This window comes from Mixophyes fleayi, chromosome 12 (assembly GCF_038048845.1).
Source record: "Mixophyes fleayi isolate aMixFle1 chromosome 12, aMixFle1.hap1, whole genome shotgun sequence".
NCBI classification, from domain to species: domain Eukaryota; kingdom Metazoa; phylum Chordata; class Amphibia; order Anura; family Limnodynastidae; genus Mixophyes; species Mixophyes fleayi.
Genome location: NC_134413.1, coordinates 707,426 through 725,715, shown reverse-complemented (window position 1 = coordinate 725,715; position 18,290 = coordinate 707,426). Strand labels below are relative to the sequence as shown.

The window sequence follows — 18,290 nt, the reverse complement described above, 5'->3', positions numbered from 1 at the left end:
TAACTACAGGGGTCCTAGTGTGACTGTCCAATTATAAAGAGCAACAACTCAGGTTCTAGAATATAGCATTCATTTGGACAAAGCAATCATGTACTTCAGCCATCATTTAATGGACACACAACTCCCCCAGCGCCCAGCATGTGCAGTAACGACACTGACACTTCACAGACGAGAAACCAGGCGGTGAGAGGGTTAATCAGTAGCTTGTCATTAACCCCCTTCAGCACAGAAAGGGTTAACTCTGCTGCTCGGACTAATTGCGGTCACTTTTATTTGGGTAGAAAAGGCACGAATTATCTAGTGAAATTATATAGCAGCCGTGTCCCTTTCATAGGGCGATTTTCAGGAACACAAACATTAAGCTACACGGGGAGAGATGGAGTAGCTGCGGATTGTAGGGGGGACCTGAAGCTTGGCCTTGGTCAGTGCTAATCTTACTGCTTTTCATTTACAGTATTTGTTTCTTTTTAAAGTGCATTTTGGATTTAAATACAAAGCTATTTCTTTGTTGCTCAGTGTCCATTTGGGCTTCATACATTCTTTACACCATGTGCATAAATATAACATTTATCTTGTATAGTAGGATCTGTGACTAAAGTTACAGTCAAAATATTCAGATATAATGGATTGGAGTTTGTTAGATATCTCCAACAATTGGCCACCAAACACAGAGGGGGCAGATACATTTCCATTCCCTGTCAGTGCTGCAAGTTTCAGTAGAACGTGGCGCTGAACTGCATGCAGCTGGCACTGAGGGGGTTAATGACAATCTCCCTTTATAACACAATTTTCCTGTACCAATAAACAAATACCAGTCATCTCAATAAATATCTCTGCATATTTATATATGTATATATAGATTCTACTCGTAATAAAATTCATTTTCTCTGTTAAATTCATGTGTGAAAGCATTTTAAATGTATTTTCATTTGTCTGAAGTCCATTAAATCAGACTGGACAGGGTCCTAATTCATTCTGCATGTACCTTTCTGCGTGGAAAGGGACACAACACTTCAAACCACAGTCACTTCACACATTTTGGCTTTTGACACAAGTGTTGTCCCATGTGACAAACCAGTTCTTTGTCTGTTGTTGCTTTCATCTTTGTCATTTTAGTGTTTGTTTGTTTTTTGCATGCATCGCAGGAAGTCACAAAACCAGAACGCAAAGAAAAAGTCTCAGATCATCCTTTTGTGGATTTTTACTAAATATTATTTTTCGTCTTTTTCCGGCTCATTTTCAATTGTTGATGACAAAAGGACAGCGGATTCCTTTCCCTTTCACACAGGCGTATTTGGCCTTGTGACAGAGGATCACGCTACAGACCCAGGCCTTTGACAATTCCTCTTTCCAATATAGTTTTTTTTTGTTTGTTTGTTTTTGTTTTTTTCTATTTTATTTAAACATACTGCAAACAATATGTCCTATAGACACCACAACCTGATATGAAAAGAGAACACACCATGAATTCTTTATATGGCAACAATCTTCATCCACAGACATTCAGCGCACACTCACACACACCTGCTATTATACATGGGGTTTACAGTTCCTTGGCTGTACATGGCTACATCAGGCCATGTGGTGTATTTTCATTATAAATAAAGATGGGAGATATTTGAAAAAAATTAAATCAAAAGAAAAAAAAACTAAACCTCCCAAAATTAGAAATGTAAAAATGAATAAATAAATCATTTAAATAAAACACGGTTCAAAGTCTTTAACTTTTTTTTGTTTGTTTTTTTTGTATTTTTTTTTCCCCTTGCTTTAATATTTTAAGGCTCTCTCAGAGTGGTGGCGTGATGGACCCCAGGGGCTCCTCTGAACTGGATCCACACAGATTGAGAAGAGCCCTAGAACTAGTCAGCTGGAGTTCACTTTCTCGTTTGTGTATATGATTTTCTTTGTTTTTGCCTTTTGCGGCAGACAATAGTAAGTGTGCTTTATATTACAGTTGTGTAGAAAGTTAGCTGTATCCAGCCTGGGTAGAGCAGCAACAGCTCCCTGTCGTTCACCTGCCTCTGGCACAAGGCAGCTGATGCTCCAGACCTGACTCTAGACATTGCGGTTACTGTCCTCGGATATTTATACTTCTATATAACAATAGCAATGTACGTTTTGACTATTGCCGATTTTGTTAGTTCACATCTGTGTTTTGCTTTGATAACATATATTAATATTCAGTTTTATTTTACACATAATACTCCTTGTCCTTATTTTTCTGCTTCTTGTGGCTGCCCTTAGAGCTGTGCTGCTTCTCCTTCATCAGGGCACCGTTGCTCTGAGCGGAATTGCTGATGTAATTCCTGGTCTCATCCACCTGGTAGGACCCCTCGTCCCTGTTTCTGTACTTGTACATGGCATACAGGAGGATCAGGATGCAGAGAGCAGCGGCTGCCACAATGCCGACGACCATTCCCGTCGTGCTGCTGGACTCCCGGACCACCTCAGAAGCCCCCGGGACCCGTCTGCTTCCCGGCATCGTGGGGTTTGCTGTGGGCACATTACGGAACATGGGGGATGTTATTAGCGGACTCCTGAGCTTTGTGCTGTCTAGCTCGTAGGCAGTGGGAAACGGTAGCAACACTATATCGGGCTGGGGTTTGAGCTCATGGTTATTCATTTTGCCAGCTGGCACCATGGGCACCATCCCCGATGAAGACGTGGAGCGTATCAGCTCAGGGGGCAAACTTGTGGTAGAAGTCCTACCAGGTTCGGAGGCTTTGTTAGGTCTAAAGTCCTTTGATCCCCATTTGGGCGCCTGTGATTTGAAGCCACCATCGAAGAATGATGTGGAAAGGCTCTTATCTGTTACCAAGGAGAGGGTGGTGTAAAAATCTTCATCATCGGTAGGGGGCAGGTTAGAGTCAAAGGTTTCCCCTGAGCCATACCCAGATATCACCAAGCCATCATCATCATCATCATCACAACCATCGCTGCCTTGGTCCGACAAGCAAGGTAACCCCGCCTCAGGTGTCACAGACTGGGAATCTTTGGTGGTCTCAATTATGGTGAGGAGTGGTCGGAAGGTAGGGGAGAGAGTGATGGAGGGTGTACGTGTAGCTATTGAAGGGGTATCTAAGGGATCCTCTACTAGGACAGGTATTACTAATTCACCTCCTAAAAGTGTGGAAACGCAAAAGAAACAAGGAAAAAAAGAAGAAGCACATAATTAGTAACGGAATTATAGAATACACGAAAGCATGCATAGGTGGACAATGGCCAGACTCGTCTTTCTCTCCTGCCCCACTAAAGGTCTACCCTGGTTACATCATCTAACAGTTGTGTACTTTTAGGGCAATGCCAATCCATCCTAACCAGATTGAATGCCCTCTCAGCACCACTTTTTCTGGGAGTCTACATATCTTTTTAGTTTGCTGTAGCCTGCATCTACATTTTAGCTGGTCTTTATGTGTTAGGGAGTGCAAACTAAACTTTTTCTTTCTACTTTACCAATTCCAGTTATGCAACTTATGAGCATCTAATTTCTTCTTTAATGTAGGGAGTGTTGGAGCTAAAGAACTGCCCAGTTGTAATGAAAGCTCATACGACATGACCAGTTGGAGGCACACAACTTGATATGGTTTTTAGTTGTGTTCTGGTAATGCTGCTCTAAGTAGAGATACTAACAGAACCCAATCTCAGGTTATGTTTGTTTTCTTTAACTATATTAAAACTGATACTTCAGTGTTGGCATAGCTCAGAAGCTGGCCATAAATGATAAGATCCAGTGCCACCATATTGTGTGTCCAAGGAGGACATTATTGTCTGGTGGTCAGTCCCCATTAGTATTTTTGGCTGTTTTATTGATCTTTTGATATTGTAACTATTGATAATTTGCCTTATGCCAACCAACATTTAGTTTCAGCTGCAGCTGCTGTGAGTAGCTCAAAATATGTTTTGAGATGTGAATGTTAAATTACAATAACAGGCCATGTGGCCTTGCCAAATGTTTCCGGCTGTGCGGAGAAACACCTACCCTCAACCTTTACTGCCACTTAATCTCTGAGTTAGTGGGAAACCATTGTATACAGTCACATTATACATTCAAAATAATAGTGAAACATTGAATCCCCCAGAAAATAATGTTAAAAGAAAACAAACAAAATGTCCACAGCAAATGCAAGTAAATCATATGTTTAAAACACAGATACCACAAAGATAAAAAAGTTTGGAAAAAAGATGTAAATTAGGAAAGAAGAAACTGAAATTAAGTTCAAATAAAAACCCCCAACAAAAAGTATAAAAATGAGAACCAAAAAATACTACGTGACAAAAAAATGGAAGAATTAGAAGTAAAAAAAAAATACATTACTGTGCTGGTGACTTACATCCACAAATTGCCCGCATGTTTTTTGGCATGTAAAAAAAATTTACAGAACAAAGTTGTATAAGAATGTCAAATGGATACATTCTTGTTAATCTCTTTTTTTGTTTTGTTTTAGTTTTGTTGTTTCCCCCCCAATACTTAACGAAAAATAAAAGCAAGTTTAGTGAGACGGGTTAATAATTCTGGAGTTGTCATTTAGCTATACAAGAAATGACACAGGTAAAATGACATATAGGACTCACAGCACGAAAACACAAAGAGAAAGATCCTGCAGAGTCACATAATCACACACGGCCTTTTCCTGCATTCTCCTAATAACTAGTTCTCTAGGTCTTTTCAAGTTAGTCAGAATAAAAAAAAACAAAAGAGAGAGAAATAAATGGAGAGCAAATAAAATCAACCCCGTTAATGTTTTTAGAATTTTGCTTTTTTTTTGACGTATAGATTAATGCTGGAAAAAAAATGCCCAAACTGTCGGGATCTGTACTGGAATATAGATATTTTACTATTGATTTCTCTCTACGGAGTTCATTGCTAATTTTTTGGAAAAAGAAAGAAGGGTCTTGTGGATGGATTAAAGAGGGTGTGAGGAGGGGGGTGAGGTTTGAGAAGGGAGGTCAGATCTATAAGGAGACTAGACATTGGATGAATATGAGAAGGCCGAGGGTGTGAGTCAGCTGCCATGTCCATGATAAGGCATTACGGAGTGATCTAGCAGCTTTTGAGCTTCTGGCTGTAAGGAAGGGACAGGCAATATACAGAACAAAAAAAAACAAATAAAACAAAATGAACATTTGCATGCCCATCTAGGAAAAGAAAAAGCAAAACTCTAAACACCGACAGATATTACAAACCCTAAACTGCAACTTGTCCGACATGCAAATCTCCATCACCTTCATCACCCACCCAAAATGATTCACATCAAACAGTTGTAAGAAAAATATCAAACAGCATTATCTTTAAAAAAAAAACAACCCCAAAAAGTTTTTTTTTCTTCTACTAAAAAATAATAGACGTGAAAAAATAAAATAAAATAATGAGAGCGCTGTTAACATGAAGAGCGGAACTAAACTAGGTGACAACAGAGGGACTTGTGTTCAAGACGTCTGTCTGTCCTTGGAACGATTTTAGCTGCAGGACCGAGAGTAAGGTAGATGCGGTTACAGAAGGGTCAGTAAGTAGCGGGGTACGATGTTTACTGACGTGTAGCACATCCACTAAGGTGCAAAGCTGGACATATACCTGGCTCAGTAAGTCAAGACAGCTAAAGTTGTTCCTTTGCAAAATGCACTAGATAAAAAATGACAGCATGTTGTGCGGCTCATTTTAATGCAAGGGCAGGATTTTGGAAACAAACCAAGCATCGAGTAAGAGGACATTATATCGGAAAGGAATTACACTGACAAATAAAAATCACACGAAGGGGAAAAACATTCTTATCCCACAAGGGAGAAAAGGAGTCCGTCCTTTGATGCCAGAACATAAGGAATGCCGGACAGTTTCCCAGATGATGCACACACAGACTGCGTTGGAGACGGAGGTTGTTTTCAGCACCAAATGTTTGGCCTAAAATGTCTATTTGTGGCACTTACCATATTCTAGATCTCACAACAACGTAATGCTGCAGATTAATTTATTTATCGCCACTCAGAAAGTGAGACTGTCTTTAGGTCGCTCTTACAGAAGTAATGGCAGCAGTCTGTTTGTGCATGACAAATAAACAGGAAAAACTAAAAGAGATTGGTTTAAAGTGGATAGTGGGTCAGTTCTTGGCTGCAGGATGTTGATGCATGCTTAAAGTTGCACTTAGGGAAAGTATACAAGAAACAAAGAATAAAATCCCAGCAAGGTAAGGGTTGTGGGGGGACGGGGATTGGGAAGGGGTGCAGCAAAGTAAGACAGAGGAATAATGACTGAACGCAGCACTGACCATGTAATTGCTAGGTTTACTATTGATGACCTCAGCAGTCTGCAATGATAGGAATTCTCCTGGACCTTTGACACAATTGATTGGCACCTCAGCAGGAGTCCTTGTAGACAAGATCTCCTTTCATGTTACTGTATTGTTTTCTTTGTGCTGCCTCTGCACCATCCTTTGTGATAGGAGCATGGTCTGGGCAGCTCATCTAACGCTGTGTAATCTATACTCCTGTTACAGGACTGTGCCGCCCTCGTCATCTCGTCTGTGATTTAAGGGGCATTTATGTCAATATGTCAGCAGACAGTTGTTGGCTTTTACTTCATATTGTCAACTATGTTAATGTTTTTATTACAGTGGTATTTGTGTGCCTATACATGCACATTGCTATATAAATGGAGTCTGTTCGGTGTAACGGTGACCCATGGAAAGTGTAGGCCATCATCTCACCAGGAGAAAATATATCTATTTATCTAATAATATTATATTATTACTATTACAATTACAACCAGTTACTACCAAATTTACGACTAATAGCGGAATGTATATAAATCCTGTTATGGAAATACTTTTTTGAAGTATATTGAGGCAGCAAAGCCATGCAATCCTATTTTGCATTTTAAATTCACTTACAAAACTTATTTAATTCTCTTTTGGTTTTAATATTGAGCTCCAAGAAATCTTACAAGTTCCGTTATATTTGTAATGCAATAAAAACTATACTTTGTATTAATAGTTATCCCGGAGTGCCCCAATCTTCACGCACACTTTCTGGTCCGTTTATTTTCATATATATTTGTCTTTAGGGTGCACCCTTCAGGATTATATTGCTGACAGATCACAGAAGATAACTGTCATAATTGGACTCATTGAGGGATTACAACTATTCAATATACCTAGTGCAGTTTCTTTCTTTTCCGTTTTTAGAACTAGGGGTTTACCTGGAAGTGACGTAATCATTCATTTATACCCTACAAGTTACGCTGACCTAGAAGTTGAAATGGTTACAGTATGAAATATGAAGGTCAGTCTTATTTATAGGGGTTAGTAGATCCCGTTACATTTGTGAAAAATAAACAGAATCTAGGATTCCTGGAAACTCTACCTAGCAATGTTGTAAATGCTGCGTTCATGCACTGTAGGTAGGGGATCAGCCACGGACACAGGAGCGCTGTAAGTGTACCTGGCCACAAGATGCCATTACTGTGGGTTAGAAAAAGACAGACCTAAAGATTTCCCTTTTTCTACCCACTCGGGGGAGTCCTGAAACAATGTGAATGGAGAACAAGCTCCTTTGTCAGCAGGCGCCCCGGTTTGAGATTCCACAGTGAGGCAATAACACAACAGCCATCATCTGAACACAACCATATGTATCTGAGACACTTCTTCCTGTCCGGGGGTGGGGGAGGCTTGTAAGATTTCACATTGCAGCACACACATTACCAGAGGCATCTTCATCCAGAGATGTCCCCTCAGGGCTCCCTAATGGAATCTGGGTCACTGGCTAATTTTACATCACTGGGCTGTAGATTTTAGGTGTTGAGACATTGCCTTTTTTGGTACACTCCATTAACCATTTAAATAGCACACACAGCCCAAATCACAAACCACCTGAAAATGAAGACGTTCAGCAAACAGATATGATGTAAAGCATCCAAACTGCAGAACCAGAGGAACCACATTCTCATTTCATCTAAAATAGAATTATTTTCTACAGTGACACACTTGTCACAAACGCACAACTGCAGAAAATAGAGTAATGCATTGTTTTGTCTGGTGGCATTAAAGGGGTTTGTCCACATTTGGAGAACTGCCGATATTTATGTCTCCTTGCATGGGACAAGCCTACAAGTACAACTAAATAGAGCACATCAAATGCTGTATTGGCGGATTGAGATATTCTGTGCTATAAATGGCAGCGGCTATGGATAAATAGCGCAGTAATACCCTGTTTTACAGTATAGGCAGGATTCTTGGGGGATGTAATGTGATGGCACAGTGGTTAGCATTGCTACCTCACAGCACTGGGGTCATGAGATTCCGAACAGGGATCAAACTAGTTGCAATAACCAGTCTGTATCAATTTTATTTTGTAAATCATTGATTATTTGTGTGCAGATTTTGTAACATAAAAAATGATGCAAAGTTTTGTAACATGTCATATTCAGTACTAAGACCTGACTGACCCCTTTCACTTTCGTAAACAAATGTTGCGATATCACATACAAATATGTTGCATCTTTTCTATAAATTCATTGTGTGAGAAGTGTCTGATCATTTTAACAATGCCGTTATCCTTCGCAATTGAGTCACAATATTTAATTTTTAGCCGTATGAAGTTTGTATCAAAGAGAAGAGAGCTTTTACGTGACCAAAGGGAAACTTTTAGAATACTTTCCTCAGGCTGTTTTCATTTAAATTAAAAGTCTTTGGATTGATTAACCTGATTCCTAATGAGAAGAGTATAAGTGCTTTGATTTCGTTGTTGTTTTTAAAAATAGCCGCTTCGACCCACTCAGGACAGAGAGAGACAGACTTCAGAAGGAAGGAAGGGACAGCAACAGTGGATTTAGTAGAAGGCTTGAAAAGCCTAATTAACTCGCAGGCGTAGCCTAGAATCTGGGCCACGACAAATGAAAGGATTTCTGCGGTTTGAAGTCAATGTGAACTTTCTTCAGGAGTAGCCCTCCCCCCCCCCCCCCCCCACCCCACCCCACCATCCTCAGAGTTTCATTAAAAAAAAATAACATCTCAATTAGCAGAACAGTCTTGAAACCACTCTGTGAATATCTCTCCTCATTGTTAGTGGCGCCGGCACGGGAATCACTTGCGCTTCCATTTAACACTTGGGGCTGCTTTAATCTTCAAACAGCTGTATGTTTAAGGCAGATGCGCTGCAGGCGTCTGATTCTTCACAGTGTGTTTTACAAGCTGTTGAAGTCAAATGGAAGCAATTTCTGAACGATTCCTGTCTTCCTTTCTAAATGATCCTGCTGGAATGGGTGAGAATTTCTGTCACATACAATCTGGACGCCTAGCGAGCTGGGGTAAGCGCCAGTGTTGGGCTCTGGTTATACTTTGTATGGTCTCTCTGTGCCCTTCAGGGCACATTACCTGTACATGGCCTCTTCTAAGACAGTTGTGTTATTTGCACAGTGTAAAACAATTACATTGTTACAGATGAAACTGAAGAGAACGACTACACAAAATGTATTCTCCATGTGACTGGCAAACAAGCCGATAGTTAGCCGATGGAATGATGACTTGTAGCGCAACAAATCTGCTAATTAATTATTCTACCTGGTTTCCTACTATGCCAGAACAAATGTAATCATATCGCCTGTCTGGGCACTGATTGGAAGCCAAAGAAATCATTCAGGCCAGGTCTGTTTACGGGTTCACACACGTGGCAATTTTGCTGATTTAGCCCAAATTTGCTAAAGATCTCGAGTGCGGTGAACTTCACTAACCACTAAAAGTTGTCCAAAAATGATTAAAATCCTTCTAGATTTCTGTTGCTCCCGACTGAAAAGGCAGACGATCACCAGTAATCTGCCAACCACACTAATAGGGTCCCCTGGGAACCGGCAGATTTGGCCAAATTGCAGAAATATGGATACACAGCAATCGGAATTTCATCCAATGGTCTGTAACGTTCAACTCCCAATGCGTTTCCACATGTGAGCAGATCATCAACCGAATCAGTGTCCAGTGTAAGACAGCCATACCTGTAAACCCCCATTCCTTGGAATGATAAATTGAATTTTTACACAAGCACATCGATATACAACTGAGACACAAACGTTACATCACATTTAAAGTAATCTGATCATTTTTTACCATCTTCTTCTCCAAAATGAGCGATTGCTTTATACACATTTCTATTCTGATCGGATGGAGCAGAAAGACGTTTCCACTGTATGCGCAACTTGGGGCAATTTTAGGATCGCTGGACTTTTAGTACATGATTACAATATACTTCAGTCAGCTTGAATAAGACCTTTTATCGTCAGCTTTCCTCCATTAGCGTTCTGATTATCAATTGCTTTGGCCATATACATTTAATCATATTGGATGTACTGTGATCCACACGTCAATTCTAAAACAAAACTAGTGGTGTAACATTACAATCATTTGGTGAGTGGGTGACGTGGGACCCAATCCGTGTAGGTGGCTGATGCATTTGGTTGAGTGGGAATAGCTACGCTGCTGCAACATATATTTTTTCGCGCAACAGCAGTCACTTCTGTGTATCAGACTCCTGCACCCAGCAATGCCCCCAGGGCTTATTGTCAGCACAATGTTACATGGCACCGTCCTCATCCAGAGCACCTGACCAGATGCCAAGTGAGGATACAGGCTGGCAGAGGATGTGATAAACAGGGAATTTGAGACGGTTCAGTAAACCCACCAAGGTCCATGTTCTTGCCTTCCGGCTATTATTTTTTGTTTTGTCCTGAAATGTATTTCTGAAGCCACATGCTCTCGCTGAATGTTGACGGGAAAAATAACATTTTTCTTGGTGATTGCGTCTGTTTTCCTGCTTTAGTTTAACTCTAGCGATGCTGTGTTTCAGAAAGATGGAAGTAATTAATGGGTGACTGGATCTGCCTGTGAGTGTCAGGACTTTGTAACAAACTACCATCTAGGACAGTGTTGGCTAACCTGTGACACTCCAGGTGTTGTGAAACTACAACTCCCAACATGCCATTCCAGCACTAAGGTGCTATATATTGGCAAAACATGCTGGGACTTGTAGTTCTACAACACCTGGAGTGTCACAGGTTAGCCAACACTGATCTAGGAGGATCGGATTAGTGAGGGAAAGGTCAACATAGGGCAGGAGCTCAGGAACATGAACCTCACTTTAACTTATGCTACAGTCTATATATGTAACTTGTTTTCTTTCATTTGGAAATTATGTAGTTATTTGGATATCATTTCATTATTAGTGTGGGTCAGTCAAGAACGTACCGGACTTTATCAAGAAAGGGGCACAGGAAGAAGTGCAATTGTGCCACAAACCCCTTGTAGTTAAATACTTTAAGATGCTTATAGGTCCCACAGTAAATAATTCATCTTAATCTACGCATTTGGTAGATTTATCCAAGAAAGTGTTTCCTAAACCAGGACAAGCCTACTGAGAAATGAGATGCTGTGGTTCTGCAGTTGGAAGTACTCGGCCTGTGTCATAAAGCCAGAGTACTGTTCAGGAGGCTGTATACTGCTTTCCTAGGATCAATACCCTACACAGCCCCCAGTAAAATGATATAAGGATTTAAATCTGTGATCGTTCTCTAGTAACAGATCAAGCAATGACTGAATAAAATCCTAACCATAGGATCTCATTCATTGCCACCGAGATGCCTAGAAGACCGTGTATAATACATCATTTATAGTGCTACTTTATGGTGTTCGATCGCGGCACGATGGCCGTACAGTGTTCCCTTTGTGGAATCTCATGAGATGGGAGAGGGAATGTCAGACACAGGAAACAATACTAGAATAACAAGGTGCACGCCTTTATACTCTGCTAATGAAGCTCACCCCAGATAAAGGGACACAACAACAAGCCACATGCAGCGGTGATAACCCCGGGGGAACCTGTAGCACATAATGTTCATCTTATGCTGCAGGCTCCACTGGCAGAATAAGGGTTAACTCTGGGCTACCGGTGGCTGGTGAATGGTATGCCACTTGCTCACTGGGCAAATGAATAAAATGGACACACTCTTTGCTGGCAATAAAATTCTCTGTAATGCCATCTTGGTTGTTTGCAGTGTGTGTAGGGGAGGGGGGGTGAACTGTAAGGTGGGTACAACAGTCCAGAACACTGGAGCCTGTGATTCCTTCATGGACCCAACTCTAATCTTTATGCAGCATGACTACCAATGTATCAGTCACAAACTATTTTTAAACCATATATTATCTGTTATGTGATTTGACTGCATTATATGAAGGGTATGTGATCTGCCTTCCAGACCTCCGACTGCTTGTGAAGGACTGAGAAGATTGCACAGGAGCGGCAGGGCGGAGTGGGCTCTGGGAGGGATCCGGAGAGCAGCGTTATTACAATGCAAATGTCTATTTTTGCATTTGCTTTGTCACTGTGCATAGTGACATGAGGGGGTAGAGAGAAGTTACTGGTGTTATTTCATCAGTGTAAACATTAATGAGCCTTTCATTACAGTTGCATACAGTACTTCTCAGGTCTCTGAGGGCTCTGCCACTCATAGATAATTGGCATCTTAGGGCTCATGCACTCAGTTTAAGCACTAACCCCAGTTGTACATGAACGCTGATCTGAGCTGTAGTAGTCCATCTTCCCATAAGGTATAAGCAGAAACAAAACTACATGACCAACATTCCTATATAGCAGCGGAAAGAACAATTAAACGTGTGCAGGAGCCGGGATTGTTTAAAACTGTATGTCATCAGATCATTCATGATTGGATTATAGGGAAGCCGAGTGTCCAGCACCATGTCTGGGAGGGGGAAAGAATCACAGTCTCCAGCGCCATGTCTGCGGGGGGACGGGAATCATAGTCTCCAGTACTATGTTTGTGGGGTGGGCAAGGACACGCAGGCTATAGCGCCGTGTCTGGGGGAGGAGGTGGTGAATCACAGTCTCCAGCTGTCTGAGATGCCTCAGTAGTAGAGTAGGGATCAGTGAGAGGGAAGAGACAGAATCTGAAGAAGCAGGAGACGGTTCTGGGCTGTTATAACATGATCGGGAACACCCCATACATTTATTTTCTACATCTGATCTAATTTCTCTGATGGCAAGACTCAATTTTGTTGCCGTGTTTCAAAATAAATACTGTTTTTGTTTATGATTGAATGAAAAAATACAAAAAAGAATGAAGCAATAATTGTAAAGACAAGAAACTATAGATATGAACAACTTTTACATCCACAGGCGTGATAAAAAAATAAAAAAAAAATTGAAATGGATTTCAAAATCACCAAAATTCATGCGGTACAATATAAAGTGGATCAGACAGAAAATGGGATGTAAATATATACAAAGCATGTATATATTTAAACAATACAGGTAAATATTTACCTATATACAGGTACAATATGGTTAGACTTTTGTGGTATTGACAGGGACTGAGACATAAAAAGGTTAGCACTGGCCTGTCCATTCACAGCATGCTTTATACACTGGTGGTATCGGCCAGTCACCCGCTCGCTGCCAGTGGTGTCAGACCTTTGCTTTAAATGTTGCCAGCCCCTCTGGACTCAAAGGATGAACACTTTGTCTAATTCCCGGGGAGCTTAATGAAATGAAAGAAAACTAGACTTTTTTCAATGAAACGTTATTGTCTGGATAGCAGAGGGTACGACCCAATGTATAACCAATGAGGCTACCTAAAGATCAAGACTACTTAAATGGGCAAAAAAATGTATATTTAGAAAAACAATTCAGTTCTCAAATTTCCTGTTTGTCTGATAACTGTGAGGAATGTGAGAGTTCGTATAATTCGTAGGGATGAATTCTGGTCCATGGGCCCTTTGTGTCAGACAATACATTTCCTCCAGGCCCGGGAGCCATAAACACCTCAACACAAGGAATTTGTCGTATAGAACCGAAATCCTCAACCTCCCTCCAAAATGTAAGGAAATACTTAGAACAAGGCCCCCAGAGTAGAGGCAATTTCTGCTCGTTGGTGCAAGTTGTTAATGGTCGGGGGTAATCATCATAAGACAATCTGTCAGTGTATCTAGATTCTAGTACTCAGCACCTTTCCTCTGCTGGGTCTCTGGTGCCCCCATCCTCAGGGTCCTGGCTGCTTTTACTGAGCCAAGCGGATTGTACAGCGATTTCTGCACATCTGGGGCAGAGAGGCCGGCAACACTTAATGAGCAGCAAAACTTCCTATTAATCACTACCGCAAGCTGTGCATTTACAGAGACTTAGAGTAGGATTCGGTTTTGTCTTTTTTAGTAAGAAGAAAAAAAAATGATCAAACCCTCTCCTCACACATGTTCCAGCATTTCTACTTCCAGAGGAGCGGATATGCCAATGTCTGTCGTATCCGTACAGACATAACACACATATATGTGCACATACACGGATGGCAGACCCCCTCCAAACACCCAGTAATACAAGGCAGAAATACACCAGTAATAAGGACAACATTCTACACCTGTAGCATCTACTTGAGAATGTTCCCCAAGAAAAGAGATTGTGCTCTCTCTGCTAGATGCTGCCCCACACTATGCCATGAAGAGGAGTTCCCACATGGTACTCTGGCCTCCCCATCTCCCCGGCATGGGATAGTACTGGGGGGAGTCATACGGATAAATACTGATCTAGCTAGACATTTACCTATAATGTTCTAGGCTGTTGCAGAACATAGCCCGTATATTGCAGCATGCATGTTATAAGTAATTACGGCTTATGAGTATTAGCAAGCAGAAAGTACACTGACCTGACGTACCTGTGCCAGTTTCACATTCTGCCGCATCTTCATCGTCGCTACCAAGGGAACATTCTGCTGATGATACAATGTCATCTGTGGGCTGTGGGCGAGAAGAGAATAAAGGGTTAACACAAAGGTTAAGACCCAAACACCCACCCCCCTCCCAAAGCCGCATCGCAACAGTCTCCAATACTGCAGAGATGGATGGATGGTCACAAGGACAGTGGTCAGCAGTGTGAGAATGGGCTACTAAGATGCTAGATTCACATAATCTGGTACCTTCTCATTTTAAATAACATGTCTTCCTATGTCCACTCCCTCCACAGATGCTCATATTGGTCAAAAATGGCAAAGTCTGACCATTGCCATGTCTGCTTTCATTGACCAGTTTGCAATTATCTCCGACAGCCAATAGTAGATTACTGCAGACTTAGGAAGGGAATATTCCTCTATAGAGGGTTCAGATCACTTCATACATAGAAAGAATGATTTAGAGGTAGAGTCATCTTTTTGTCCCTGTAGCTAGCCATACCTTCCACCACAGGCAGCACAATGGTTAGCATTGCTGACTCGCAGAGCTGGAGTCATGGGTTTAATTCCAACCAGGGTCTTTGTGGAGTTTGTATGTTCGCGTTCAAGGGTGGAACAGAAAGGGGAAGGGACATATGTACGTAGTCAAGGTACCATAAGTGTGCGCCAAGTTCAAGTGCACGGATTCAGGCCTTGGTCGTCTCTAAGGTATGTGATTTTCTGTCAGATCACATGCATCATCAGATCTGGGGGTAGATTTACTAAACTGCAGATTTGACAAAGTGGAGCTGTAGCCTAGAGCAACCAATCAGATTCCATTTATTTATTAGTACATTCTGCAAAATGACAGCTAGAATCTGATTGGTTACTATAGGTAACAGCTCCACTTTTCAAACCTGCAATTTAGTAAATCTACCCCCTGATGCAAGTGGTTAATTGGGGTTATGCGCTCATTAACTAATGGTATAATTTGATCTTGAATATGCTACAGTGATTTTAGTTACCCAATAGGACATGATATAGAAATATAAACGTACCTTACCCAACCTGCCAATAACTATATATACACAATAAAATATTATTATATTCTGGCATCTAATAATTAAGACCTCAGTGGTTTGATCTGTTTAATAATAGATCAATACCATTGACATTAAATATTCAATACAAATACAATAATAAAATTAGAATAAGTGTGTAGCAGCTACACTTTTAGTCAAGAAAAATACTATAAATAAACTGCACATCTGAGTGCCTCATACAATATATACAAATATACTTAAAACCATAAACCATGACTGATATGTTATATCCAAATGTTTAAATAAAAGTACCACAGGATATAATACCTGTCCAGTATTGGAATATCAGAATCAATATTGCACCGATAGTATTCCACTGTATAAAAATATCAAATTGTCCAAGGTGTTAAAAAATAAATGGTCATCAATAAATAAATAAGCTGAATGAGTCTGTGATCCTAATAGGAGTAATATTGGGGACCGTCTCACCCTTCCGTCCTCACGTGGATATGTGGCAAAATATCCAATGAATTACAATTATTGGTACATGCTGTTATATTCAGGCGGCCGGGTACCCAGCGATACTTGTGTAAACTCCGGTGTTAGAGCTGCGTGTATAGTATCAGTCGAGGAAGTGGGAGCCACATGCGTTCCACTCTGGAGCACAGACGTCACTTCTGGTTGTCGTTCTGAGCTAATGAGATTATAGGGGGTGTCACCCAACGCATTTTGTCCATATAGGACTTTCTCAAGAGTATACACCCCTGGTGTAAGTGCCAATTACTAGTGATGACTGTATACAGCTAGAACATGTGCTTGCAATCAGAAACAACTGTAAAAATGCATTTTATGTACAGTAGACATAAATATTATACTAAAATTGTTTTTTTTATGGGGGTGGGGAACAGAAAGGAAAACTTTTTATTGTTTAATGTTTGTCATTATTAATCGAATAGTTGTTTTTTTTCTGTGCTTTCTTTTGTGACTTTTTATTCCACATATCTATGGGACGTATCCTGCAGTATATTGTCTATTAGAGTAGAGCACAGCTAGACCCGTATTCATCAACATGCATGTCTTCAGATCCACTCTTTGTTGAGTACAGATGGGCATATACCTGGTGTAGGTGCATTAAAAAAAACGCACATTGAAGAATGAGGCCCTGTGAGTATAAACATCAGACGTATGTAACAGCTCCCAGGTGTAAGATCTCTGACCGAGACTCCCGGATATCACGTTGACATTGAGCTCTGGACACGTGTGACGGAGAGCAATGGTTACAGGAGACTCATCCACTTCTCGCATTACATCTCAAAGTTGTCTTGTAAAACTTTGGTGATCCTGGGTAATTGTCACATCTTTACAGTGTTTCTGTTCAACTAGAAATTGTGTTTTATTTCTTAGGGTTGTTACAAATGGAGCAAACAGCGCACTGTGGGAAATATGCGGCTAACTTGCTGGCACCCAGCCAGGTACAGTCATGACCAAAAGTTTTGAGAATGACACAAATATTATTTTTCACAGTTTTTACGATGGCAATTTGCATATTCTCCAAAATGTCATGAAGAATGATCAGATGAATTGCAATTAAGTTCAAAGTCCCTCTTTGCCATGACAATCATCATCATCATCAACATTTATTTATATAGCGCCAGCAAATTCCGTAGCGCTTTACAATTGGGAACAAACATTGATAAAACAATACTGGGTAATACATACAGACAGAGAGGTAAGAGAACCCTGCTCGCAAGCTTACAATCTATAGGACAATGGGAGTTAGAAACACAAGGGCATGTGCTACATCATATTGCACAATGGACCAGCTAGAACGTAAAGGTAAAAGTACTGAGTGGGCTGTGTGTGTTGCAATGTTGGTCAGAGGGTTGTTGTCTTGTGTTAGCTGGGTAGAGGATGGTAATAGGGTAATCTAGGGAAATTAAGATGGTGGTTGAGGAATATCATAACCTTGTCTGAAGAGGTTGGTTTTCAGTGAACACTTGAAGGTTTGAAGACTAGAGGAAAGTCTTCTTGTGCGTGGGACTGAATTCCACAAAGTGGGTGCAGCCCGGAAAAAAATCCTGTAACCGAGAATGGGAGGATGTGATAAGAGTGGAGGAGAGACGTAGATCTTGTGCAGAACGGAGGTGTCGAGTGGGGAGATATTTCGAGACCAGTGAGGAAATGTATGTCGGTGCAATTTTGTTGATGGCCTTGTATGTTAGAAGAATTTTATATTGGATTTGTTGAAATACAGGCAGCCAATGTAGAGACTGACAGAGTGGCTCAGCAGAGGAAAAACGGTTAGTAAGGAAAATCAATCTAGCCGCTGCATGCAAAATAGATTGTAGGGGTTCAAGTCTGACTTTGGGAAGACCAGTAAGGAGGGAATTGCAATAGTTGATGCGAGAGATGATGAGTGCATGAATTAATGTTTTTGCGGTGTCTTGTCAGATATGTGCGTATTCTGGAAATGTTCTTTAGGTGTATGTAACATGATTTAGATATAGAGTTGATGTGTGGAATAAATGACAGTTGTGAATCAAGGATTACACCTAGGCAGC

General features: G+C 40.9%; 1 protein-coding gene across 12 annotated transcripts in view; it reads right to left on the bottom strand.

Annotated features, from left to right (window-relative positions):
- Nucleotides 1–824: 824 nt before the first annotated feature.
- Nucleotides 825–18,290, bottom strand: part of NRXN3 (neurexin 3) — a 334,121-nt gene continuing 316,655 nt past the window's right edge. For 6 of the 12 annotated variants that reach the window (XM_075192097.1, XM_075192090.1, XM_075192092.1 and 3 more), the window contains 2 exons: nucleotides 14,696–14,777; nucleotides 825–3,120 (listed from right to left, as the gene is read on the bottom strand). In XM_075192097.1, the coding sequence (XP_075048198.1) occupies nucleotides 2,192–3,120; nucleotides 14,696–14,777 (1,011 nt within the window). In that variant the 3' untranslated portion in view covers nucleotides 825–2,191. Of the gene's footprint in view, nucleotides 3,121–14,686; nucleotides 14,778–18,290 lie in introns of all 12 variants that reach the window. The other 6 variants (XM_075192094.1, XM_075192091.1, XM_075192093.1 and 3 more) reach the window with 3 other exon arrangements.